Source organism: Geotrypetes seraphini, chromosome 4, assembly GCF_902459505.1.
Source record: "Geotrypetes seraphini chromosome 4, aGeoSer1.1, whole genome shotgun sequence".
Classification (NCBI taxonomy): Eukaryota; Metazoa; Chordata; class Amphibia; order Gymnophiona; family Dermophiidae; genus Geotrypetes; species Geotrypetes seraphini.
Genome location: NC_047087.1, coordinates 213,233,203 through 213,259,583, shown reverse-complemented (window position 1 = coordinate 213,259,583; position 26,381 = coordinate 213,233,203). Strand labels below are relative to the sequence as shown.

Genomic DNA, 26,381 nt, shown 5'->3' with positions numbered 1-26,381 from the left:
CAGACGCTGGGCTCTGCTTAAAGCCCAGCATAGGAGAAGAAAAATCAGCTGTCTTGCCTAAGATAGGCATAAGTTAGACATAAATTAGGCATACTTTCAAAATTTCAACTTTCTGGCATGTGAATGGCATGTGAGCTTGATCTGCCCCTGCACCTTGTCAGACGCTGGGTTCTGCTTAAAGCCCAGTGCAGGAGAAGAAAAGTCAGCTGTCTTGCCTAATATAGGTATAAGTTAGACATAGTTTAAAATTTCAACTTTGTGGCTTATGAATGGCATGTCAGCTTACCCAGCTCTTATGCCTCATCTGACGCTGGGCTCTGCTTAAAGCCCAGCGCAGGAGAACAATAATCAGCTGTCTTGCCTAAGATAGGCATAAGTTAGGCATAAGTTAGATATGTTAGGCATACTTTCAAAATTTCAACTTTCTTTCTGATGAATGGCATGTGAGCTTGCTCCGCCCCTGCACCTCATCAGACGCTAGGCTCTACTTAAATCCCAGCATGGGAGAAAAAAAAATCAGCTGTCTTGCTTAAGTTAGGCATAGGTTATTCTTCAGATAGGCTTAAGTTAGGGATAAGATTGGCATAAATTAGGTTTCTGTTAGGCTTACTTTCAAAAATTCAACTTTCTTGCTGAAGAATGGCTTGTGAGCTTGCCCCACCCCTGCACCTCATCAGACGCTAGGCTTTACTTAAAACCCAGCATGGGAGAAAAAAATCAGCTGTCTTGCTTAAGTTAGGCATAAGTTAGTTTTCAAATAGGCTTCCTTTCAAAATTTCAACTTTCTGGCTGATGAATGGCATGTGAGCTTACTACACCCCAGCACGTCATCAGACGCTGGGCTCTGCTTAAAGCCCAGCATAGGAGAAGAAAAATCAGCTCTCTTGCCTAACTTTCTGGCTGATGAATGGCATGTGAGCTTGATCTGCCCCTGCACCTCATCAGATGCTGGGCTCTGCTTAAAGCCCAGCGCAGGAGAAGAAAAATCAGCTGTCTTGCCTAAGATAGGCATAAGTTAGACATAGTTTCAAAATTTCAACTTTGTGGCTTATGAATGGCATGTCAGCTTTCCCGGCTCCTACGCCTCATCTGACGCTGGGCTCTACTTAAAGCCCAGCGCGGTAGAAGAAAAATCAGGTGTCTTGCTTAAGTTATGCTTCTGATAGGCTTACTTTCAAAATTTCAAGTTTTTGGCTGATGAATGGCTGTTAGGAGACTGAGGCACCTCAGTCAATCATGGCCTTAGGCCTCTCCTTGTGTATCAGATGATGCGCTGGTGTGGGGCCTAATTCTGCTATTGCACAGCAGAAGCCCAGGGAGCAGGAGCAGAAAGACTTTACTCCTGCTCCTGAAGATCGGCGTAGGAGCAGTAGGGTCCAGGCACCCCTTTTGCTCCCAAAGATGGCGATCCTTGTCGAAAGGAGCAGGAGGGACCCGGCACTCCTTCTGCTCCCAACTATTTCAAATGTACTGGGGTGGGTGGGCTGAGCCTGACCTCTGGGGCAGTCCAGGGGTGGGTCGGCTTTGAGATGCCTAGGAGCAGGAGGAACTGAGCACCCCTCCTGCTCCCAACTTTTTGGTGCCTGGGGTGGTTGGGCTGTGCGGGGAGTGGGGCTAGGGCCATGCCAGGAATGGGGAGAGGGCCGTGCTGTGCCGGTCGCGGGGAGGATGGTAGGGCAAGGGTCATGCCAGTCGGGGATGGGGGCGGCCGTGCTTGGGGGGTGCATTTTTGTGAGGTGGTACATTTTTAAGAAAGGCCTGCCAATAATAAAATGTCCCGGTGATGAAGTATCCTAGTGATAGAATTTTCCAGTGGTAGAGGGCCCTGTGATGGAGTGTCCCAGTGATAGACTGTCCCAGTGATAGAATATCCCAGTGATGGACTGTCCCAGTGATGGAATGTACTGGTGATGAAGTATCCTATTGATAGAATGTCCCATTGATAGAATGTCCCAGTGATAAAGAGCCCCAGTAATGGAATGTCTCAGTGATGAAGTGTCCCAGTGATGAATTGTCTCAATGATAGAATGTCCCAATGATGAAGTGTTCCAGTGATAGAATTTCCCAGTAATGAAATGTCCCAGTGATAGAATGTCTCAGTGATAGAATGTCCAGGTGATGGTATGTCCCAGTGATGAAACATGGCTCACCGCTTTTAAAATCCCCCTTCCTCTTTCCTCTGGTCAGGCTATAACTCCCTGTACCTTTCTTTCCATCTCCTAGCATCTTCTTATCACAGCTCTCTTCCCTCCTGCCCTCCCATGGGTCCATCTGTGCTCCTCTATCCCCATGGTCCAACATTTTGCTCCCTCTCTTCTCTTTTTTTTCTTCTTCCCTCCCCCCCTTGATGCTGAACAATGAAATGGAAGAAAAAGGAGAGATGCTGCATCTCTCTGTCTTCCATCCACAGGCCTAATATTTCTCCCTTCCTCCCTTCCATCCCTATACAAGTTCTCTCGCTTTCTCTTCCCAACTGCCCCCCCATCCCATCTCTCCCCCTGCCTACCTGCCTCCCATCCCCAGGTTTACCATTTCTCCCTTTCTCTTCCCAACAGTTCTCCCTTCAAGTATCTCTTTCCCTCTTCCTCCACACCATCCCATGTCCAACTCTCTAACCTTCAGACAATTGACCACCATCTCTCTCTGTCCTCTGTTTCTGGCCCCATAAGCTCTCACCCCACACCCAGTCTAGTACTTCTTTTAATACCCTTCACCTCTGTACTAAAAAAAAAAAAAGTCCAGGAGGTTTCCTCGGCCCAGTATGTTCTCCCCCTTCTCTCCGCGCCAATGCATCTCTACCCCACTCCTCTCCCACCACCATGTCCAATAATTTTCTCTCTTCCTCCCTCCTCTCTCTGCCCAACAGTTCTCCTCTTTTTTTCATATCCCCATTTGCACCATCTCTTTCCCTAATCAGACACCCAATTCTCCATTTCAATTCTCCTCCTCACCTCAGCATCTCTTTCCCTCACTCCCTCCATTCTTCCATCTTATGGCTCATGCTCCCCTTCCTCTTTCCCTTCATTCGGAGTCCTAAGTTCATACCCCTCCTTCCTTCCATCATTTGTCCTGTTTGTGCTCCCTCCCTCTCAAGTCCCAACACATCCTTCTCTTTCCCTTCTGTGCCGTGGGTGTTTACCTTCATGCCGGCTCCCTCCTCCGTCTTGCTGCAGTGTTCGCTCAAAGCCGCGGGCAGCGGCTCCTACGCGCCTCCTGTGGCTGATCTGGAAGCCTTCTCTCTGACATCGCAACGTCAGAGGGAACGCTTCCAGGTCAGCCATGGGAGGCACGTAGGAGGCGCTGCCCGCGGCTTTGAGCGAACGATGCAGCAAGATGGAGGAGGGAGCCGGCAAGAAGGTAAACACCCAAAGGCGGCAGAGGAAAACGCCGCACCGTCCTCAAGCGGGGCCGCACGAAATACCTCACGGGGGCCGCATGCAGCCTGCGGGCCACGGGTTGGACACCCCTGGTTTAGCACCTAGCTATCTCCCCCTTTTATCAAGCTGCACTAGACAGCCAGTAGGCCAGTGAGTTACATGCTCTGATGCTCATACGAATTCTATGAACATCAGAGCATTTACCACGCCAGCTTGTGATAAAAACTTCTAGTGTAGCTTGATCAAAGGGGCCCTATGGGGCTCATAATCAAAACTTAAACATTTCTAAAATCCCGCCCAAGTTGGCACTTGGACAACCTAAAAGACAGGTCATCCAAGTGCCGATAATCAACCCAACTTTCTGGATGTCTCAGAGGACTTTTTGTGCCTCTGAATGCCGCTGTGCACCCAGAATTGAAAGGGGCATATTAGGACAGTATGTGGGCAGGATTGGGGCTGACCTAAACTTAGTCATCCTGCAGCGATATAATCAAATGTTTTACTAGACGTTCTGGATGAAACTTAAACGTTGTGAGTTAGACGATGTGAAAACAGGTGTAAGTGCCAAAAAGTATCCAAAGTGACCAGATAACCACTGCAGAGACAAAGTAAAGACCCACACACACTCCCCCAGTGTTCACTGACCCCCTCACATCCCCACAAAGATCAGGATAAAAAAGTACATACCTGTCTCCAGAACATCAGCACCTGGTATAGGAAAGCCTATTAGAGCTGCACAAAGGTGTCTTAAATAGCCTGGGGGTGGGCTAGTGAACCATAGAGAGGAGGACCCAGGCCCATAAGCCACTCTAATCACTACATTTATGGTGGAAAATGTGCCCTCCCCTCCCAAGCCCCACTCTGCTGCCACATAGGTGCCACCTGCAGCCATAAGGGCTATTGGGGTTGTAGGCTGGTGGATACAGTGGGTTTTGCAGTGTTTTGGGGGGCTCACCATAACCTATAAGGGAGTTCTGGTCAGATGTGTATGTGACACCCTTTTTGTGAAGTTCACAGCAGTGCCTTCTAAGGTGCCCCACTGCTCTGTTGCCATGTCTGGGTAGCGAGACCATTATAAAATTGGCCCCTCCCATGTCTAAATGATCTTGTTCTGGACGTTTGGAACTTAGATGAAATTTTGGTTGAAAATGTGGTATAAACATTAACATCCTGGTGGTCTGGATGAACAATAGCCTGGACATCCAGATTGACAATTTTCAAAATATATATACAGTGATACCTTGGTTTACGAGCATAATCCGTTCCAGGATCATGCTCGTAATCCAAAACACTCGTTTATCAAAGCAAAGTTCCCCATAGGCCTTAATGCAAACTCAGAAGATTCATTCCACAACCAGTTTGCAATGGTGGCCCAGGGGTGAGTACCTGCCTGCGGGTGCTGCAGCGCTTCCAAAGTGGTGGCTTCCTTCCCTTGGGGTCTCCATGCGGCTGCCCTCCCGCTTCGGCCGATGCCTCTGCCGTCTGTCAGCGCCTCCCGGCTCCCGATCCAAGCCGACCGCCATCCTGAACGAGCATGCGCGTGGCCTCACCTCTCCTCTCCTCAGTCAGCCGCTGCCCAGACAACACGCTCACCACATACAAGCACGCAGGGCGTTCTGCGTCCTTGTACGTGGTGAGCGTGTTGTCGGGGCATTTCATTTCAATAGTTCTATTTCTAAACCTTTTCACACTGAATTTGGAATCCCACAAGGCTCCATATTATCTCCTCTGCTCTTTAATATTTATCTCGCTCCACTATTAACACTTAGGGCTTCTTTTATCAAGCCGCGCTAGCGGGGTTAACGCGCGCGACTTTTCATCACGCGTTAACCCCTGCGCTGGCCAAAAACTACCGCCTGCTCAAGAGGAGGCAGTGGCGGCTAGGGCGGCCGGCGGTTTAGCGCGCGCTATTATGCGCATTAAACCGCTAGCGTGGCTTGATAAAAGGAGCCCTTAGCCAATCCATTGGTTTTTCAGTTTATGCATACGCTGTTGACATCCAACTTCTTCATCCTATCGACCCTTCTAATTCTAACAACATTGCTTCCATTAATCTTAAATTAGTTAAAATTCATGATTGGCTAATCTCAAACATGCTCTCGTTAAGCATTATAAAAACTAGCACTGTTAGTTTCCCTTGGAAGGAAGGCCTGCAATTAGTTTCACCAATTTCTATTGATCAAATCCCACTTGAATCTACCTCAACAGTAAAAATCTTGGGTGTACTCATTGACAATAATCTCACTTATCGTCCTCAAATTAGTGCTCTGGTTAAAAACTGTTTTTATAAGTTAAGAATGATAAGATCTTTAGTCCCTCTTCTTGACTCCAATTCTTTTAATATCCTAATTCATTCTCTAATAATATCCAAAATGATATTGTTATTACCCTCATCCCCCCAAGTTAATCTGTCCTGTATGGTATATTTTTATTTTATGTTGTTTGTTCCAATTTTAGATTTTATTGTACAACACTTTGAAATTTTATGTTAGACGTTTAATAAAATTTTAATAAAACTATAAACTACCTCGTATATAATTTTCCCCTGTCTAATGTGATATAATCTAATGTAACTTCTTTTTTAATTGTGGGCTTTACACCAACCCTGAAAGTGAGAGCACACATTCACTTTCTCTGAAAAGTGTCATGAGTATTCATTATGCATTGTCACTTGTGTCTATTTTTTTATGCAGGTAAAATTTTGCTTGAAAAGCACAACGTAAGGTGATGGGACAGTCGCGCGCCAGACACCAGTGCGCCGACAATCGAGCGCTGACAATTTGGTGCAAGACACAAGCGCGCCATGGGAAAACTTAGTTTTAAAGAGCTCCGATGGGGGGGGGGCATGGGGGGAACCTCCCACACTTTACTGCATAGTGTTCGCGCTGCCGTTGGGGGGTTGTGGAGGGGTGCAACCCCCACATTATAGAGAAAACGGAACTTTTCTCGAAAAAAATTGGAAAAAGTTCAGTTTTCTCTATAATGGAGGGTTCCAACTCCCCCCCCCCCAATGGCAGCACAAACACTATGCAGTAAAGTGGGGGGTTCCCCATTCACACCCCGCTTCGGAGCTCTTTAAACCTAAGTTTTCCCGTGGCACGCTGGTATCTTGCGCTGAATTGTCTGGCCTCCATTGTCGGCGCACTGGTGTCTCGCGCGCGACTGACTATGAACCCAATGTACATTTAAGAATGCAATCTATACACATACTTTTCATCCCTATACCTAAATGTGTCCCCATCATACCTCCTTTCAAGTCAGCACATTGTCAAATATGTAACATGATGTTCAGAGAACCAATTTACAAGAAATAAAGCTTTGAACATGTGGAAATCATTATGAAAATGTATCTCCAAAGGTCTAATTGTGTTATACTGGTCTTGCTGTCTGTGACTTTAACAAAAGTCAATAACTTGTTCTTTTTGCTGATTTATAAAGTTATTTCAGCCTTATAACTGTTGCTCATTATAGAACACTCTTTGATGTACATAGTAATATTACATTAGTATCATTTGGAATGAGTATGGTATGTTGATGTTTCTGCTGAAAATTATAATAGCACCATTAGATTGCAACAAGGGCATATTCCATTGCTAGCTCTAGTTTAATAAAACTAATATCACAGAATGAGACAGAGAAAATTGATGACCTGATGCACAATTGATAATATTATGCAGATCATGCTGGCTTTTTTTTTTGTTAATAAAGTGCTCTGGGGCCCACGCAGAAACCTTAGAACATGGCTTCGTAATGGAAGAGTAACGCCAAAGCTTCACGCCTCAATGCAGTAACCAAATACTGTTTCAATAGCCTTCAGGCTCCAATTAAAGTGGCATATCTTCTGTCTCTGAAGGGCTCACAGCTTTTCAAAAAAAGTTGCGATGGTACCAGAATATGTTTATTTATTTAACCCCCCCCTTTTTTTTTATTTTTTTACAAAACCACGATAGCGGTTTGTAGCACGGGCCGGTGCGCTGAAGGTTCCTCGCTGCTCCCGACACTCATACAATTGCTATGAGTGTCAGCAGCAACGCAGAGCATTCAGCACGCCAGCCTGCACTAAAAACCACTATCACAGTTTTATAAAAGGGGTGTTATTAGGTATTTGAAAAACTTTGATATACCACAGTTTGGAGTCCATCAAGGCAGTGAACAATGAAAATGGAATCAACAGAACATAAAACTAAACAATATTGATGCACAATAATAATTAATCCTGAAACAAACATAAAATGGGGAGGTGGAGAAAGAGAAAAAAAAAAATCCCAGACTACAAATTCTGAAAAAGCCTGATGAAATAGCTGGGTTTTTAAAAGCACTTTAAATTTTGGCTGTGAAGGTTCACAATGAATATCCATGGGGAGTGAATTCAAAAGGTGAACTTTTTGGAGGGTTCAGAATTTTAAAAAGTCACTGAGTTCCAGTGGGATTTGAACCAAGGTACCCTTGCTCTCACCGCATAGTTTCTGAAGCTGTCACAGATCCTACTATCCCTTGCCAGTTGCACATTCAAAGTGGGCAGCAACACCTATGGCATTAAGGGAATAACTTCTCTTAAATCTTCCAGTGAAGAGCTACTCTATTGGAACACCTTTATGTAACCCGGATGTGCTGGGTACTAGATCTAAATACCAACATCTATCTTTTTGGACATAGACGTCTCTAAAATGGATGCCTAAATACCAGTTTCAAACTTCCAAAACACAAATAGATGTTCTAAAATAAGGGTTGATATGGGTCTCATTTTCAAAAGAGAAAAACATTTTTAAAATGGTATAAAGTGGCATTTGGACATTTTTCTTGCTAAAATGTCCAAATTACTATTTTTAAACCCCATATTTTCAGATTTTTTTAAATGACCAAATTCATGGAGGTCACGAGGGACTGTTTCATGGAGCAGCTGGTCACGGAACCAACATGGGGAGATGCCACTCGACCTAATCTTCAACGGACTAGGGGGACCCGCTAAGGAGGTGGCAGTACTAGCCCCACTAGGAAACAGCGATCACAACACAATCCAGTACAGGCTAGAAATTGGATCATCAAAGGTTAAAAGAACCACAACAACATCACTCAACTTCAAAAAAGGAAATTATGATGCCATGAGGAAAATGGTGGGAAAGAAACTCAACGATACCGCAAGGAAGATGGAGTCCGTATAAAAAGCCTGGACCCTACTCAAGGGCATGGTGCACGAAGCACAGAACCTGTGCGTCCCCAAGTTCAGGAAAGGGTGCAAAAAAAATAGAACAAAAAACCCAGTGTGGATAACAAATGCAGTGAAAAAGGCGATAAGTGATAAGAAAACTAAACTAAACCTAAATCATTCAAAAAATGGAAAAAAGACCAGACAGAGGACAACCAAAAGGAGCATAAAAAACACCAAAAGGAGTGTCACCGAGTGGTTAGGAAAGCAAAAAGAGAGTATGAAGAGAGACTGGCAGGGGAAGCAACAAACTTCAAATCATTCTTCAGGTACGTCAAGGGGAAGCAACCAGCTAGGGAGGAAGTGGGACCCTTGGATGATGGAGACAGAAAGGGAGTGGTAGAAGAGGAAAAGGAGATAGCGGACAGGTTAAATGAGTTCTTCACATCAGTTTTCACAAGGGAGGACACAACCAACATTCCGGAACCCGAGGAGATCGTAAAAGGAGATCAGGATGAAAATCTGGTCCAACTAGAGGTGAGCAAGGTGGATGTCCTCAGGCAGATAGACAGGCTAAAGAGCGACAAATCGCCAGGTCCGGACGGCATTCACCCAAGGGTACTCAAGGAACTAAGGAACGAAATAGCTGAGCCACTTCGACAGATATGCAACCTATCCTTAAAAACTGGAGAGATCCCGGAGGACTGGAAAATAGCAAATGTCACGCCCATCTTCAAGAAAGGCTCAAGGGGAGACCCGGGAAACTACAGGCCAGTGAGCTTGACCTCGGTCCCGGGAAAGATGATGGAAGCGCTGATTAAAGACAGCATCTGGGAACACATCGAAAACAATGGGCAGCTAAAGTCGAGCCAGCATGGCTTCTGCAAGGGCAGATCATGCCTCACGAACTTATTATACTTCTTTGAGGGGGTGAACAGCCAGGTGGATAGAGGGGAAGCCATAGACATCATTTACCTTGACTTCCAAAAAGCCTTCGACAACGTACCACACGAAAGACTGCTAAGGAAGCTATGGAACCACGGGGTGCAAGGGGAGGTCCACCGATGGATCAAAAACTGGCTGGCGGACAGGAAACAGAGGGTTGGAGTAAAGGGCCATTACTCAGATTGGAAATGGGTCACGAGCGGAGTTCCACAAGGGTCGGTGCTGGGACCGCTTCTGTTCAATATATTTATTAACGACCTGGAGGCGGGAACAAAATGTGAAGTTATTAAATTTGCGGATGACACTAAACTATACAGCAGGGTCAAAACCATGGAGGACTGCGAAGACCTCCAAAAAGATCTGACAACGCTGGAAGAGTGGGCCAAAAAGTGGCAAATGAGCTTCAGCATAGGGAAATGCAAGGTCATGCATGTTGGGAAAAAGAACCCGATGTTCACTTACAAGATGGGGGGATCACCGCTAGGGGTGAGCAACCTTGAAAGAGACCTGGGAGTGATGGTAGACACAACATTGAAGGCGTCGGCGCAGTGTGCCACAGCCTCAAGGAAAGCGAACAGAATGTTGGGTATCATTTAAAAAGGTATCACGACCAGGACGAAGGAAGTCATCCTGCCACTGTATCGTGCATTGGTGCGCACACACCTGGAGTACTGTGTCCAGTACTGGTCGCCGTACCTCAAGAAGACATGGCGGTACTTGAGAGAGTCCAGAGAAGAGCAACTAAGCTAATAAAGGGTATGGGGGACCTCTCATACACTGACAGACTGAAAAAGCTGGGGCTTTTCTCGCTGGAAAAGCGACGACTCAGAGGAGACATGATAGAAACCTTCAAGATCATGAAGGGCATAGAAAAAGTGGACAGGGACAGATTTTTCAAATTATGGGGAACCACAAGTACAAGGGGGCACTCAGAGAAATTGAGAGGGGAAAGGTTTAGAACAAATGCCAGGAAGTTCTTTTTCACCCAGAGGGTGGTGGATACATGGAACGCGCTACCAGAGGATGTGATAGGCAGAAGCATGCCTGTATTTCACTTCCCCTTTTTACCTTATGTTATGAATATGTTGAACCATTTCTAATAGTATGTTATTATTTAAGTTTGATTTGTATTATATGTTTAATCTTTTTTAAAGTTTGTATTGTATTGTTTCCCTCTGAATGTATTTTAAATTGTACATCGCTTTGAATTATGATTAAGCGATTAATCAAAAAATCATTAAACTTGAAACTTAAACTTGAAACTTACAGGGCTTCAAGGAGGGTCTGGACAGGTACCTGGAGGACAAAGGGATTGAGGGGTACAGATAAGAGTAGAGGTAAGGTTAGAGGGATAGGATTAGAGGTAATTTGTAAAATTAGTCAGAGACCACTGTTCAGGCAGTGGGCCTGATGGGCCGCCGCGAGAGCGGACCGCTGGGCGAGATGGACCTCTGGTCTGCCTCAGCGGAGGCAACTTCTTATGTTCTTATGTTCTTAAGTTCTTATTCAACTGATAGCCAATCTGTCAATCAAAACGGGAAGGATTCCGGAAGACTGAAAAGTGACGAATGTTACGCCAATCTTCAAGAAAGGTTTGAGAGGAGATCTAGGAAACTACAGACCGGTGTATCTGACCTCGGTACCGGGAAAGATGGTAGAGAAGCTGATAAAGGACAGCATCATTGATCACCTTGACAGAGACAATCTGATGAGGACCAGTCAGAATGGCTTCAGCAAGGGGAGATCTTGCTTGACAAACTTGTTGCACTTCTTCGAGGGAGTAAACAGGCAGATAGGCAAGGGTGAGCCGGTCAACATAGTATATCTGGATTTTCAGAAGGCGTTCGATAAGGTCCTGCATGAACGACTACAACGAAAAATTGCGAGCCATAGAATCGAGGGTGACATACTCTTGTGAATAAAAAACTGGTTGGCGGATAGGAAACTGAGAGTGGGGGTAAATGGACACTACTCGGACTGGAAAAGCGTCACGAGCGGAGTGCCACAGGGTTCAGTGCTTGGACCCATGCTCTTCAACATATTTATAAATGACCTGGAAATTGGTATGATGAGCGAGGTGACTGAATAACTTTGTATCGTCTGTAAATTTAGAGTAGTGAAGACAGAGAAGGATTGCGAAGACCTGCAATGTGACATAAACACGCTCGAGAAATGGGCCGCGACATGGCAAATGAGGTTTAACGTAACAAAAATCTAACACACAAATACAGGATATCCGGTGTAGTACTTGGAGAGACCCCCTAGGAAAGAGACTTGGGAGTACTGGTTGACAAGTCAATGAAGCCATCCGGACAATGTGCGGCGGCGGCGAAAAGGGCAAACAGAATGCTAAGAATGATTAAGAAGGGGATCACAAACATATCGGAGAAGGTTATCATGCTGCTGTACCGGGCCATGGTACGCGCCCCACCTGGAATACTGCGTCTAGCACTGGTCGCCGTACATGTAGAAGGACACAGTACTACTCGAGAGGATCCAGAGAAGAGCGACTAAAATGGTTCAGGGACTGGAGGAGTTGCCGTACAGTGAGAGATTAGAGAAACTGGGCCTCTTCTCCCTTGAAAAGAGGAGACTGAGAGGGGACATGATCGAAACATTCAAGATAATGAAGGGAATAGACTTATTAGATAAAGACAAGTTGTTCACCCTCTCCAAGGTAGAGAGAATGAGAGGGCACTCTCTAAAGTTAAAAGGGGATAGATTCCGTACAAACGTAAGGAAGTTCTTCTTCACCCAGAGAGTGGTGACTGGAAATTGGTCCTGTTTGGACAACCTTCTCTCCCCCCCAACCACCAGAAATAGTATGGTAGGTTCGGGGGGGGGGGTCATTGAGGTAGGTATGTGGGGGTGCTTCTGAACAGGGTGTCTGGAAGGGGTTGAAGCTATTGGAGAACTCCATGAAGAGGCAGATGTTCTAGGCATGTCGGAACTGTAAGGGGGAAACATTATGGAGCTCTTACAAATTCCCTTATACAGATCCGAGTTGATATTCAGCTGGGACTTGCATAAATGCTGGTAGCCAGAAGAAGTCCATACCTACCTGAATATTTGATGCCAGTGCTGAGCATGGCCCTGCACAGAGATCGGTACGACAAAATCTAAATGTTCAAAAATTATAAAGATGGGGACATACATGTCAGTCAAAGACGACACCTTCATAAACTCAATTCATCCACTCATCAATGCCTCACTGTAAACAGGACTAGTGCCTGAAAGCTGGAAATCAGAATTTATCAGACTTATCCTAAAATAAACCATCTCTCAACCCAAACACACCCAGCAACTTTAGGTCAGTCTCCAACCTACCCTTCATATCTAAGATACTGGAAAAAGCAACACTTACTCAGCTGCAAGCATTCATAGACAAACAAGAGGCCATTCCCACATATCAGTCAGGATTCAGGAAACACCACAGCACTGAAACTGTCCTGCTGGACATCATAGACGACTGTTGGCAACTATTGGTCAAAGGAAACAATGTCCTACTTGTCCTGCTCAACCTAAGTGTAGCCTTTGATACCATCAACCACTCGCTCTTCCTCACTCATCTTGCAGAAATAGGTATCTGTGGCACGGCACTTTCCTGGTTTCAATCCTTTCTGAGCCAAAGATCACAAAGAGTGCTACTGGGCACCAAACTGTCTAATCCTAAACAAATCATATACAGAGTACCACAAGGGGCCCTGCTATCCCCACCACTCTTTAATCTCTATGTCAGACCTTTCCTAGATATAGCCCAAAAACATGAAATAAAAATTCACTCATATGCTAATGACATACAACTGTACCTGCCACTTGGAGTAAATCGTGCCAGCCAAATTGCAAACCTACACTACCTTCTCTCTGAAATTAAATACTGGATGACCATGAACAAACTCCAAATGAACCTCTCAAAAACAGAACTTCTATGGATCAGAAAAGAAAAATGCACCTTCAACCGACTATCCCTAAACTGGGAATCTACTACCCTGATTGCAAAACATGAAGTACGTAGCCTAGGAATTTAACTCGACTCAAACCTCTCATTCTCAAACCACATCTCAAAAGTGGTCTTCTCCTCTTTCTACTATCTCTGACAACTCCGGAAAATAAGAATCTACTTCTCCACACAGGACTTCACCTAACTACTATATACTTTTGTTCTCTTGTGCCTGGACTACTGCAGTGCATTATTCAATGGCCTAACTGCAAAACATTCAACAATTACAATGAGTTCAAAATGCGGCAATTAGACTATTGAAAAATCTCCAAGCCCATGACCCTGTCTCCCCAGCTTTGACCACAGCCTACTGGCTACCCATAGCCAAATGCTGCATATTCAAAGGCCTAGTGCTGGCATACAAATTGCTCCAGAAGATGGTACCCAGATACTTATCACGCAAACTTCATCTCTACATTCCAAGTTGAGTGCTACACTCTTAATATGAAGTACTCCTACACGCACTCTCAGGACACACTCTCCAGCTCCAAACAGCTCAAAAGCGATCCTACTCCCATCCAAACCTATGGAACAATCTCCCACCACACATTAGATTTCTTGAGGGACCTTTAAGCTTCAGGAAAGCCTTAAAAACATACATCTTTACTAACCACTCCCCTCACCCTCTATCTCCCACACCCTCCCTTCTACACATGCCTCTAATGAATACCCTTGTGACCATGACACTAGAAGATTCATGAACATCTATAATTAAACAATACTCCATCATGCTATAATCTTGTATTTGGTTCACTCTTTATACAATGTTTGTAGTCTCATAATTTGTACAATTGTATCCCATCTAATATAATAAAAGGCTACTCGCGCATGCACACTCCCATCTGCGTGTTCCGTTTTCCGTGTGCTGTAGGGCACTGCAGGTAGGTGTGCGCATGTGCCAGAATCCCCCCCGCCCCCGAGGCGGATGTCGGCGGCGGCTGTTGGCGGCGGATGTCGGCCACGGTGGCTGTCAGTGGCGGATGTCGGCCGCAGCGGCGGCAGGCCGCAGCGGACAAGAGCTACAGTAAAAATAATTAAGTGCCAACTTCTAAGACCTCAAACCCGAGACTCACAGGATAAAACTAAAAAAAAGGGAGACACAATCCCACCATGTGTCAACTTGAATAGAAACCTCCAACACCTGCCCCCAAAATGCCAAACAATTGTTTAGAAGAATGATAAGTGAAGTCCTTAAGATCTGGATGTAACACATGCTACAGAATGACCAATCCCTACTGATTCAAAAAACTATGAAACTTAACCCGATCAGCTTGTCCATTACTTACAGCCTGGGCACATGCACACACACAGGGAAGTGGTGGGAGAGAAATGGTGCTGCATAGGAGGCAGGGAGAGAGACAGATAGATAGATAGAAGGAAAAAAGAAAGCCACAGGGGCAGGGAGAAACACAGAAAGACAGACGGACAAAGGGGGCCAGGGAGAGAGACAGACAGCAGGAGGGAGAGAGAGACAGAAATAAAGACACACAGACATATATTCTAGCACCCGTTAATGTAACGGGCTAAAATACTAGTGTAATATATTTTGTAACTCCATACAATGTTCCAAATGTAGTCTTATGTTACTGCAGTGGCGTACCAAGGGGGGGAGATCCGCCTCGGGTGTCAAGCCCTGAGGGGATGCTCCTGTTCCGTTCCGGTTCCCCCCCCTGCGCCGGGTGTCGCGCCTGGAAACAGCCTGCAGCAAGATCGCGATGCCAGCGATCTTTGCCTGCTTCGGCTGTTTCCTCCACTACGGTCCCGCCCCTCCTCTGACATCAGAGGAGGGGCGGGACCGCGGCGGAGGAAACAGCCAAAGCAAGCAAAGATCGCTGGCTGTTTCCCCGGGGAAATGAAGCGGGGAGGCCGGGGGCTTCGTGGTGGTGGTGGTGGGGCCGATCGGTCCTTCGAGGTAGTAGTGGGGGGGGGCAGCAGGCCTTCAGGGTGGGGTGGGCAGGCAGACCTTGTGGAGGGGGGGGAGACAGGCCTTCAGGGGGGACAGGCAGGCCTTCGGGTGGGGGGGTGACAGGCCGTCGGGGGGGATGCAGGCCTTCGGGGGGGACAGGCCTTCAAGGGGGTGACAGGCAGGCAGGCCTTCAAGGGGGGGACAGACCTTCGAGGGGGGTGCAGGCCATCGGTGGGGGGGCAGGCCTTCAAGGGGGGGCAGGCCTTCAAGGGGGGGCAGGCCTTCGGGGAGTGCAGGCCTTCGGGGAGTGCAGGCCTTCAAGGGGGAGGGCAGTCAGGCCTTCAAGGGGGGACAGGCCTTTGAGTGGGATACAGGCCTTCGGGGGGATGCAGGCCTTCGGGGGGGTGCAGGCATTCGGGGGGGACAGGCCTTCAGGGAGGGCAGGGCTTCAAGGGGAACAGGCAGGCAGGCCATCAAGGGGGGGGACAGGCCTTCGGGGGGGTGCAGGCCTTCAAGGGGGGGGCAGGCCTTCAGGGGGTACAGGCCTTCAAGGGGGGGACAGGCCTTTGAGGGGATGCAGGCCTTCAGGGGGGGCAGGCCTTCAAGGGGAACAGACAGGCAGGCCTTCAAGGGGGGGACAGGCCTTCAGGGGTGGGATGCAGACCTTTAAGGGGGGAACAGGCCTTCAGGGGAGGGGGGGCCCTGGTGTAGAAGTACACGGAGGGAAGGGGGAGGGGTTCAAAGAGACGTGCATATGCCAGACTTTGGGTGGGAAGAAATAATGGGTCTGAAAATAGAGGAGAGAGAGAGAGATGATGGACATGGGTTTTAGGGAGGGAAGAAACAGAAAGGGAGAGAAGTTGGACACAAGGGATGGTGCGGAGGGGGGGGGAATAGAGATACTGGTTAGAAGGGTAGTTGGGAAAAGAAAAGGAGAGATGGTGGACCCTGGGGTGGTGGGGAAGGAGGGAGAGCTGCTGGATGAAAGGGTAGTTAAGAAAAGGTGGATCTGTGGAGGGAGACAAAAAAAGAAAAGATGCCAGACATCCGGGGGAGGGAAGGGAAACGGAAGGGGAGGACAGAGATGGCAGATGGATGGTTAGCAAGAAGAAAGAAGAAGACCCTGGCAAGCAAGTTATCAGAAGACAACCAGAGCCTTGGACCTACAAGATTTGAAAAATAACCAGACCACAAAAAGGTAGAAAAACTAATTTTATTTTCTGTTTTGTGATTACAATATGTCAGATTTGAAATGTATATCCTGCCAGAGCTGGTGTTAGACCGCAAACATGAGCTAGGATTTAACAGAGAGAGGAAAAGTCCTTTTTGTTTCTTTATTTTATTTACACCACAGCGCCTGTGTGGTTAGGAGAAGCCAAAGGAGGGTCAAAAAGCTATAAAATAAACCCACCAGGATGTTTGAAAAAAACACCCAATTGGGCAGGAAAATCGAATCGATAAACCAATTCAATAGTCTGAATCGAATCGAATTTTTTTTTCCTGAATCTGGCAGCACTAGTTTGCGCTACTGTCTTAGACTTTAGGACCTGGGATTGGGGAGAGATGGCATCCTCAGTACTTTATAATGCAAGTGAAATGAGGATTTGGTCAGATTTTTGAAGGGTCTGCACTCTGCAGAAGAAAAATATTGTATAGGCCGGGGACATGAGACAGCAGGAAATGGGAACTTTTCTTCCTTCTATTTTTGTGAATGGAAAGGCTGAGGATGTCAGAGAGTTCAGTTAAAATATGTGCTTTATAAGAAAATATAATAATGTGTTTTATAAAATTTATAGCATTGCTGGCCTACCCGGTGAGGTGTTCCTAGTGGTGGTGGCGGCAGCATGTCAATGTGTTGAGAGGAAGAGGTGATCTGGGAAATTCTGCTGAGCAAACTCCGGGCCCATTTCCACCCCCCAGTTAGTCCACTCCACTCAACTGGTTCACACACTGAGTGGGTCTTTGGGTGTTGTTCCTGGGTATTTGTTTTGGGATCTCTTCCAGTGGTTTGTCAGTATCTCCTTCTGGTCCAAGGAAGGAAACTTTGTTAACCTTAGCACTGACCTACAGAATATGTTTGTAACAGCGCTGCTTGTGTGGGATTAGTCTATGAGTGATCGAAAGAAAAAACAGACCTTTGCACATTTTTGCACTATATGGTGGGTGTATGAGGAGATTCACATTTCCTGCACAGGTAAGTCCATGTGAAGTTACCTTGTGCTGTATTTGACATCTAGCAAAGTCTCTGTTTGGAAGGAAAGATCTCAGCTTAAAAATGAAGTGGCCAGAAGTTATGGTAAAAGCAGATAGCGTAGCTGGTTTTAAGAAAGGTTTGGACAAATTCCTGGAGGAAAAGTCCATAGTCTGTTATTAAGACATGGGGGAAACATTTGCTTGCCCTGGATCGGTAGCCTGGAATGTTGCTACTCTTTGGGTTTTGACCAGGTACTAGTGACCTGGATTGGCTTCCATGAGAATGGGTTACTGGGCATGATGGACCATTGGTCTGACCCAGTTAGGCTATTCTTATGTTATGTTCTCATCTGTAGGGGCCTTTGTTTTCACTTCTTATTTTAATGTATTTTTTTTCTGAGAACTTATTAGTGTTTTTTATAATGGGAACAAAAATGGAAGAGAAGAATTAATGTGTGTGGAATGGGGGGGGGGGGGGGGTAACTAATTTCTTCAGCTAAATAATTCAATCCACCTCAACCAGACATAGGAGAACTCATGCACCCTCCAACCAAAAACGTCAAAAGAAAAAAACAGTTCGACAACCTCCTAGCCATTCGAGCTGCAACACTCGACTCCCAACTCTACAACCTATTGACCTCAACCACAAACTACAAAACCTTCAAAAAAGAAATAAAAATCCTTCTATTCAAAAAACACATAAAACCAAACTAACACAATCAGAACTGTCCCAAGCATCACCTGCAACTACTCCATATGTACTTCTGATGTCATGACAATTCAGACATAATTTATGTTATGTTATGGTATGTTTGGAATAATAAGTTACATATATGAGGTTCAATAAAAGAAAATTTTCACTGCCTGTTTCTATTATGACCATTTATTCAGTTTCATGGTTATTACAAAAAATATTTTATTACATGGGGGGGGGGGGGTGTCAAAAAATTATGGGCCCCGGGTGCCACATACCCTAGGTACGCCACGGTGTAACTGTACATTGTTTTGTAACTGCACATTGTAACTCCATAACTGTAAATCTGTAATCTGTTGCCATAATGTGATAAGCAGTGGCATCTGTGCTTGACAATACTAATTTGGCTTAAAACTAGTGAATGTTGTAACATAATGCACTTGTTTGCCTTTGGAAACTGTTCCCCCTTCCCCCCAGATATTTGTGTTTCCATCATAACAGAAGCAGCTTCTAGATGTTTTAGTCTAGAGGTAAAACAGTGAACGTGTACTCAAATTTCTGTTAAGGAAAATGGAGCCATTAAAATAAATTAGTGCTACAGGGGAAAACAGGAATCCTAAGACAGATGCTTTATAGTTGAAAGGCTGCATACATTATCAGCAGATTGAGTGTGAGGAAGCTATGATAGGAGAATAGAGTGGTGGATAGAATATCTGTAATACTAAAAATATCATTAGCTTTTTAAAATTATCCTCTCAACAATCTTCAATCAAATATTGAGTTCTTTTATTATTTTTTTTTTCTTCTCTTCCTTTTTGTGGGATTATTGTTAGCACAAGGGTCAAGAGTAGCTGCCACCAAACTTTTGTTTTCACCTTCCCATTCAGCTCCAGTAAAAAGCCATTAGACTAATTTTTTCTCTCTTCTACCCTTTCTAGTGAGAGGAGAGAAAATATTGGCATCTAGGTTTGCAGGTTTAGGAGGCAAGAGCATATTGGAATTGTAAGAGTGTGAGAGTGTTGCCATAGGGACATGGTTGTAAAGAACGAGAAAGCTTTGAAATGAGGGCAGAACAGGAATAGGATAATAGGAGAAAACATTGACACCAAGGAGGAAAACAGTGATAAGGAACGGGGGTGGAGAGGGTGGGGGGCTAAAATGTTACTTCAAACTTCATTGCAGAGCACAAAAACAGGGGAAGAACAAAGCCACAAGTAAAATACCAGAAATCAAAAAAAGGTGGAATTGTCCAAAGAAGAATGATGTGCACTAAAATAGTGTCCACAAACTTATCTGTAGATGTACAAATCTTTTATTCTTCCAACTTCATTGACATAAGAACATCCATGCTGAGTCAGACCACATCATAAGTACCAGACAGATCTCCAAAAAAGTACAGTGCTGGCCAAATTTATTATGGATTTTGGCAATGCTGAGAGCTTTCTGAGAGTTAAAATCAGTGTAAACCAGAGGTGTCCAACCTGCGGCCCCGTGAAGTATTTTGTGCGGCCCTGGTCGAGGGCAATGCAGTGTTTTCCTCTGCTGCCCCTGGGTGTTTACAGTCTTGCCAGCTCCCTCCTCTGTCTTGCTGCAGTGTTTGCACATTTGTGCGGCCCCAAAAACATTTTTTTCGGCTAATGTGGCGCAGGGAAGCCAAAAGGTTGGACACCCCTGGTAAATTGTTGTGTCTAACTGATGATTACAGCATGGAATGTCTGTGCTGGGAACAGGTGTGCCGCCTCAGAATGACAGTTGAGATAGAAGACTTTTCATTAGCTGTCCAGCCCAGCTCAATTACATTTCAACACAGATGGACAACTGCAGTAAATCTAATATAATAAAACCCTAAGCCGTGCATGCGCACTCCCACTGCTTGCGCCTGTTTTCCATGAGCTGTATGGGCCTGCAGGTAGGAGTGCGCATGCGCGCAAATACGGCAAGGCGAGCAGGGAGCAGGGCAGACCGAAGCTCTGAATCCGGTGTTGTGCGGGGGGCAGAAGATCAGCAGCAGCCGCCGCCGCCATGGAGCCGCTGCGTAGCAAGGAAAGCAGAAGTTGGCGGCGCGTGCGCCCGTCTCCCTCCTCTCCCGGCCGTGGCGTTGTGCAGTTCCCGGCCAAGCACTACCAGCAGCTCCTGCAGCGGCTGAACCAGCAGCGGCAGGCCGGCTTCTTCTGCAACTGTGTCGTCCGCATCGGGGAGGCCCAGTTTCTGGCCCACCGGAACGTGCTAGCCTCCTTCAGCGGCTACTTCGGTTATGTGGAGTGTTTTTTTTTTACAGACCTATGACGATATGGATTTCAATGGACTTTTTGTGAGTCGGAGCCAAGATATAGAGGTCTATTTTTCTTCACTTTGTCTTTATGATTTTATTGTTTCAGTTGTATATGGCTTGAATGGTGGTCCTAACAATCTAATATAATAAAACCCTAAGCCGCGCATGTCTGCCTTAAAATATCAGCCTGAGAATGAGTGGCCACTTCATAACACTTTGGGGAGAGGCTTCTGTTTTGGGTGTGGGGGAGGGAAGTGGAGGAATGCAAAACTTAAGATTTAAATTTTTGCCCCTTTTTTTTTTGCCTTTTTAGTCAGGGGGGAGGTAAAACAAAGGAAGAAGGGCTGCTGCTGGATAAGAGGAACAGTGAAGGGGTGGTGGTGGACACAGTGGAGGTAAAAGGAAGGGAGAATGGACAGGGGGAGCAGGCAAGGGGTGGTGGTGGACAGCCAAGGAAAAAGAAAGACAGAAATATAGAAAGTGGCTAAGGAGAGAGAGAAAGAAATAAAGCCAGACACACACACATATATTCTAGCACCCGTTAATGTAATGGGCTATAAGACTAGTTATTATATACTGTAGGCTGATTAATACTACTGACTGAAACACCTCATTTTTCAGTATTTTAGCAAGTGTTTGTGTTGAACAATAATAATTCTTGAACATGGGAATCGAGTAATGGGTAAGAATAGGGTCAGATTTGTATTTTTGGGGGGAGGACGCAACCTTAACGCAGAAGGAAATTGCTTGGAAGCTGAGCGTCTCACCACAGTTTGTGAGTGTCTGTCGAAAAAAAAGTTGACAAGAGGTGAAACTTTTTTGCCGAGAAGAATATCTGCCTGTTGTCACAAGCCCTTGTCCAGTGCCAAAAATGACCGAGTATTGGTCCACATGTGTCTGCAGAACAGGAAAGTGAGTTTGCAGTACTTGCAACAGGAGTGGAGAGAACATGCAGTGGCAGTCAGTGTGAGAACTGTTTGTCGTCAACTTTTTAGATCAGGCTTGAAAGCATGTTATCCCTTGAGAAAGCTGTTTCTTATATACTTTAATTCTCTACTCCAAATAGGGGCCCTGATACTACAGTTTAGTGTGTGCTAACAGACATATATATATATATATATATATACATATATATATATATATTTCTGTTAGCACTCACACACACACACACATATATATATATATATATATATACATGTATGTCTGTTAGCACACACTAAACTGTAGTATATATACACAGATAGGAAAATTTTAAATACCTATTTTATTGTAAACTGTTTTGATTTGTTATATGCTTAAGCGGTATATCAAATGTTAATAAAACATAAACATACGCTAAATGCCATGTGGCCCATATGTATAAAATAGGACATGCAAAATTTAGTGCATGCTAAGTCCATTAGCATGTGCTAAGCTTTAGTAAAATGACCCCTTAGTCTAGGTTGACTACAAGGCAATTCTTTAACTGAGATGTGCAATTACTCATGCCTTGCACACATAAGTACGCCTTAACTGATGCATATCCAAGTGCATTATGTGCTATTCTATAAGGGAATACATAAGTGCTATGGCAAGTGGGGCATGCATGTAGGTGGAGCATGGGTAGGACATGGGCATGTCACCTACTTATGTGTGCAACTTAAAGCAGTGGTTCCCAACCCTGTCCTGTGGGAGCACCAGCCAGTCAGGTTTTCAGGATAACCCTAATGAATATGCATGGGGCAGATTTACATGCCTATCATTATATGCAAATATCTCTCATGTATATTCATTAAGGCTATCCCAAAAACCCAACTGGCTGGTGGTCCTCCAGGACAGGATTGGGAACCACTGTCTTAAAGAATCCTATAAGTTGCACACTCTATGCCAGGGGTGTCCAATGTCGGTCCTCGAGGGCCGCAATCCAGTCGGGTTTTCAGGATTTCCCCAATGAATATGCATTGAAAGCAGTGCATGCAAATAGATCTCATGCATATTCATTGGGGAAATCCTGAAAACCCGACTGGATTGCAGCCCTCGAGGACCGACATTGGACACCCCTGCTCTATGCACTCAGGCATGCCAACTTATGAAAGCCAAAGACCTGGTTTAAGTGTGTGCACCAAAATGTTGGGGCATTGATGCCCATGTATTCTATGTAGTATTCACCTTGGATGATTCTCTTCATGAAGGTGGATAATAAATCCCACCCCCCAAAAAAAAAATAAAATAAAATATAATTGAATCTTGGCACTAAGATGCCATTATAGAATTAGTGCTCAGGCACCAATGTTACCTTTATCCTCCCGCCCAGTTAAATTGTACTCATAGTTCCAGCTGCAGATATTCAGCAGCACTTAACTGTAGGAGGGGAAAGTTCATGAGTGGGGTCAGGGAGAAGCCAATAGTTATATGGGCACCAGCCATATTCAGTGCCAGTATCTGCATAGCTAAACAGGCAGACAGTACTGCACCAAAGACATTCCTATCCTCAGTGGCGTAGTAAGGAGGGCAATCTGCCCCAGGTGCCCTCTTGGTGGGGGCATCAGCACCCATTCTCCTCTCTGCCCCCTCCATCCCTGCCCCCCTGCTACTGAACACCGCTTCCCTTCCCCCATACCTGTTTAAAGTTCACAGCATAAGCAGCAACTCCAACCTGCATCGTCAGCATCAGGGGCTCTTCTGACATCTCTTCCTGGACCCACACCTAAGAAGTGACATCAGAGGAAGAGCCGAAGCCGGCTCAAGCAGCAGGTTGGGGTTGCTGCTCATGCTGCGAACGTTAAAGAGGGAAGGGGGAAGGGGGAAGGGGTATGCATGGCAGGGGGAAGGGGAAGGAGCAGATGGGGATGAGGGTGGGGGAGGAGCAACACTGCCCCAGGTGCTTCTCACCCTCACTACGCCACTGCCTAGTCTTCCTCCCCTAGCCATGTGAATGCCGGCTCTGAGTACTGGCTGGCATCTGCATAACTTCCTGATTGGTGATTGACCCTCAGATATTCAACGCCAGTGCCCTGATCTGGCTTAACTTTGCCCATGGCTGGCCACCATGGGCTGAATGTCCTGATATATCTAGAACTTTTTGAAGGCATTAAAATGTATGGTTAATTCAAAATGCCATTGTTGATAAGGCTACAAGGTTGTCCTAATACTACTGATTATTATTATTACTTCAAGCTGCAATCATTACAGAAAGAATAGGAATGTTTCATCAGGATGTCATGATCTTATCCAGAACAGTCTTTCATAGGTGTATCTTTCTTTGCCCTTTCAGAATGCCTATTCAAATAAGTTTACAATAGATCGGCACAGTGGAGTTCTTCACATCAAAGCAGGAGTCAATCTAGACTATGAAAAAACAAGAACCCATTTTGTCACTGTCGTAGCAAAGGTAATATGGTCAAAACTGGACTGGGGTAAGGATAACTTAAAGGCCTTTAACTGATAGAAACTAGAAGCTCTAAACTGTGGGATGTCCAAGTTAGATAAAGGCAATATGCTCATATGAAGTGAGGGAGGGAAGGGGGGTATAGCTGTTGATACAGTATTATGGTAGCCTCTGGTAGCTATTGAGTAGCCCTGAGCGAACTTCATGAAGCAGGCTGCCCTACAGTCATCAGGATAGAAACATTCCCCAGTCCTTCCTGGCATGCTGTCTGGGGCTACTAGAATGCAAAGTTGGAGAAGAGAAGGGAGAAAGAAGAAGAAATTATTTTTCAAAAGTTGTGGGATACAGGTTTAGAAATATTTATTCTAAAATGACTAAGATGTTTCCACAGTATTTACCAATAAAGATCAGACTCCATAAAAATATCTGATCTTTACGTATAATGGCCTCTAATGGTTGGTTAAAAATAAAAAAATTATAGCACCATATTATTTGATATTACAAATTGCTTTTTCCCTATTAACAGATGAAATATAAGGAAGTGCTCAGCATTTTGCTGACTAATACCAGCTTTACGCTTGGAAATCTAATGTCCGGTTTCAGTGTTGAATTTCTGAGTTTCAGAACTTGGCTACCAATGGCGTTCCAAACACTCAGGCATCCAATATCTTCTTTAGATAGTCAGCATAAAACATGCGATGCGGTTCAACTCCTTGCAACATGGCCTCATGCTGCACTGGGTCTGTAGTGATGCCAGTGGCAAAGTCAGCTATCAGTTTAACACCTTGCTCAGCTGTGTCACTAACCACCTTCATTATGTTGACAATCTGTTCAGCAGTGTGGAAGATGGTTAATAACACAGCCAAGCGAGGTGTTATTAACCATCACCACAGACACAGTATGAGTTAAATAGCATCACAGGCTTTATGCTGACTATCTAAAGAAGACATTGAATGCTTGAGTGCTTGGAACGTTAGAAGGGGGAGAATATTCCAGGTCAGGAAGCCCTCTGGACCAACAGTTTTATTTTAAAGTAGAATGGAGGAGGGAGGTTCAAAGAAGTACCAGACTAGGGTGGGGGGAGAGGGTGAAGGGGAAAAATGTATAGGGCCAAAAACAGTGGGTAGAGAGAGAGATGGATGGATGGTCTGGAGGGAGAGAAGTTGGGTGTGGGGTGAGGTGGAGGAAATGGGAAAGATACTTGAAGGGAGGACAGTTGGGAAAAGAAAGAGAGATGGTGGACATGAGGGTGGCACAGAGGGAGGAAGAGATATAGGATGGGAGGGTACAGTAGAGTAGTTGTTAAGAGAAAGGGAGAGATGATGGACCTGGGGAGAGGGAGGGAGGTGAGTTGGGATGAAAAAGGGAAAGATGGTGGGGGAGACATGGAGTGGTATGGGAAGGGATGGCAGTTGGGAAGAAAAAAGGAGATAAATTAGACCTAAGGATGGAAGGAGGAGGGTAGGGAGGGAGAAATGTTAGGTCTGGGGGTGGCAGGGAGAAAGTTGCAGCATGTCTCTTTTCCTTCCCTCCCATTGTTCAGCATCAAAGGGTGGGGTAGAGAGAGAAGAACAACAACAGAAAAGAGAGGGAGAGATGTTAGACCATGGGGAGAGGGGATGAAAGATGCACCCATGGAAGGAATAGAGATGTGTTAAGGGGATGAAAACAAAAAGGACAGGGAAATATAGCCTGACAAGAGAGGGAAGGGGATTCTGGAAATGGTGAGCCATGTGGAAAAGATAAAAAAGGGGATGACAAGATGAGTGAGAGAACAGTGAGAATAGTGATATGGGTAGTGGTAAATGTGGTAATGGGGAGTAGATGGAAGGAAATAGGAGGTTGGGAAAGGAGTGAGATGAGAAATGGGAGAGATAGGGATTGAGAGGAGATGGAAAAATGGTAGCTGAAAATTTAAAAGGAAATAGAAGGGTGGGAATGAGGATAAGATTTGAGTGGACAGAGGCAGAAAAGAAAAAAGGATGGAAGTTGAAAGGGAAATATCAATATGTTGAAGACAGGCATAGTGAGGAAATGAAGAGGGGAAAAAATGGACAGCAGACACTGGAAAGAAAATTAGTAGAAGATAGAGAAAGAGAAACTGGAACCAAGATGATGGAAAAATAAAATGTCTAGACAACAAGGGGTGGTTATCATATCTATAAAATACTGAGTGGAGTGGAAAGGATAGATGTGAAATGCTTGTTCACTCTTTCCAAAAATACTAGGACTAGGGAGCATGCGATGAAGCTACTAAGTAGTAGATTTTCAACAATCTGGAGAAAATATTTCTTCACACAACATGTAATTAAACTCTGGAATTCGTTGCTGAAGAATGTGGTGAAATCAGTTCGCTTGGCGGGGTTTCAAAAAGGCTTGGCTAAATCCACTGCTTATTCTTAGGATAAGCAGCGTAGAATCTGTTTTACTACTTGGGATCTAGCTAGGTACTTGGGACCCAGGTTGGCCACTGTTGGAAAA

General features: G+C 45.3%; 1 protein-coding gene across 1 annotated transcript in view; it reads left to right on the top strand.

The window, feature by feature from the left end:
• The window catches only part of CDHR1 (cadherin related family member 1), a 197,983-nt gene that overhangs the window by 74,484 nt on the left and 97,118 nt on the right, over positions 1-26,381 (top strand). The window contains exon 7 of the mRNA XM_033943576.1: positions 23,787-23,903. Coding sequence (XP_033799467.1) covers positions 23,787-23,903 — 117 coding nt within the window. The remainder of the gene's footprint in view (positions 1-23,786; positions 23,904-26,381) is intronic.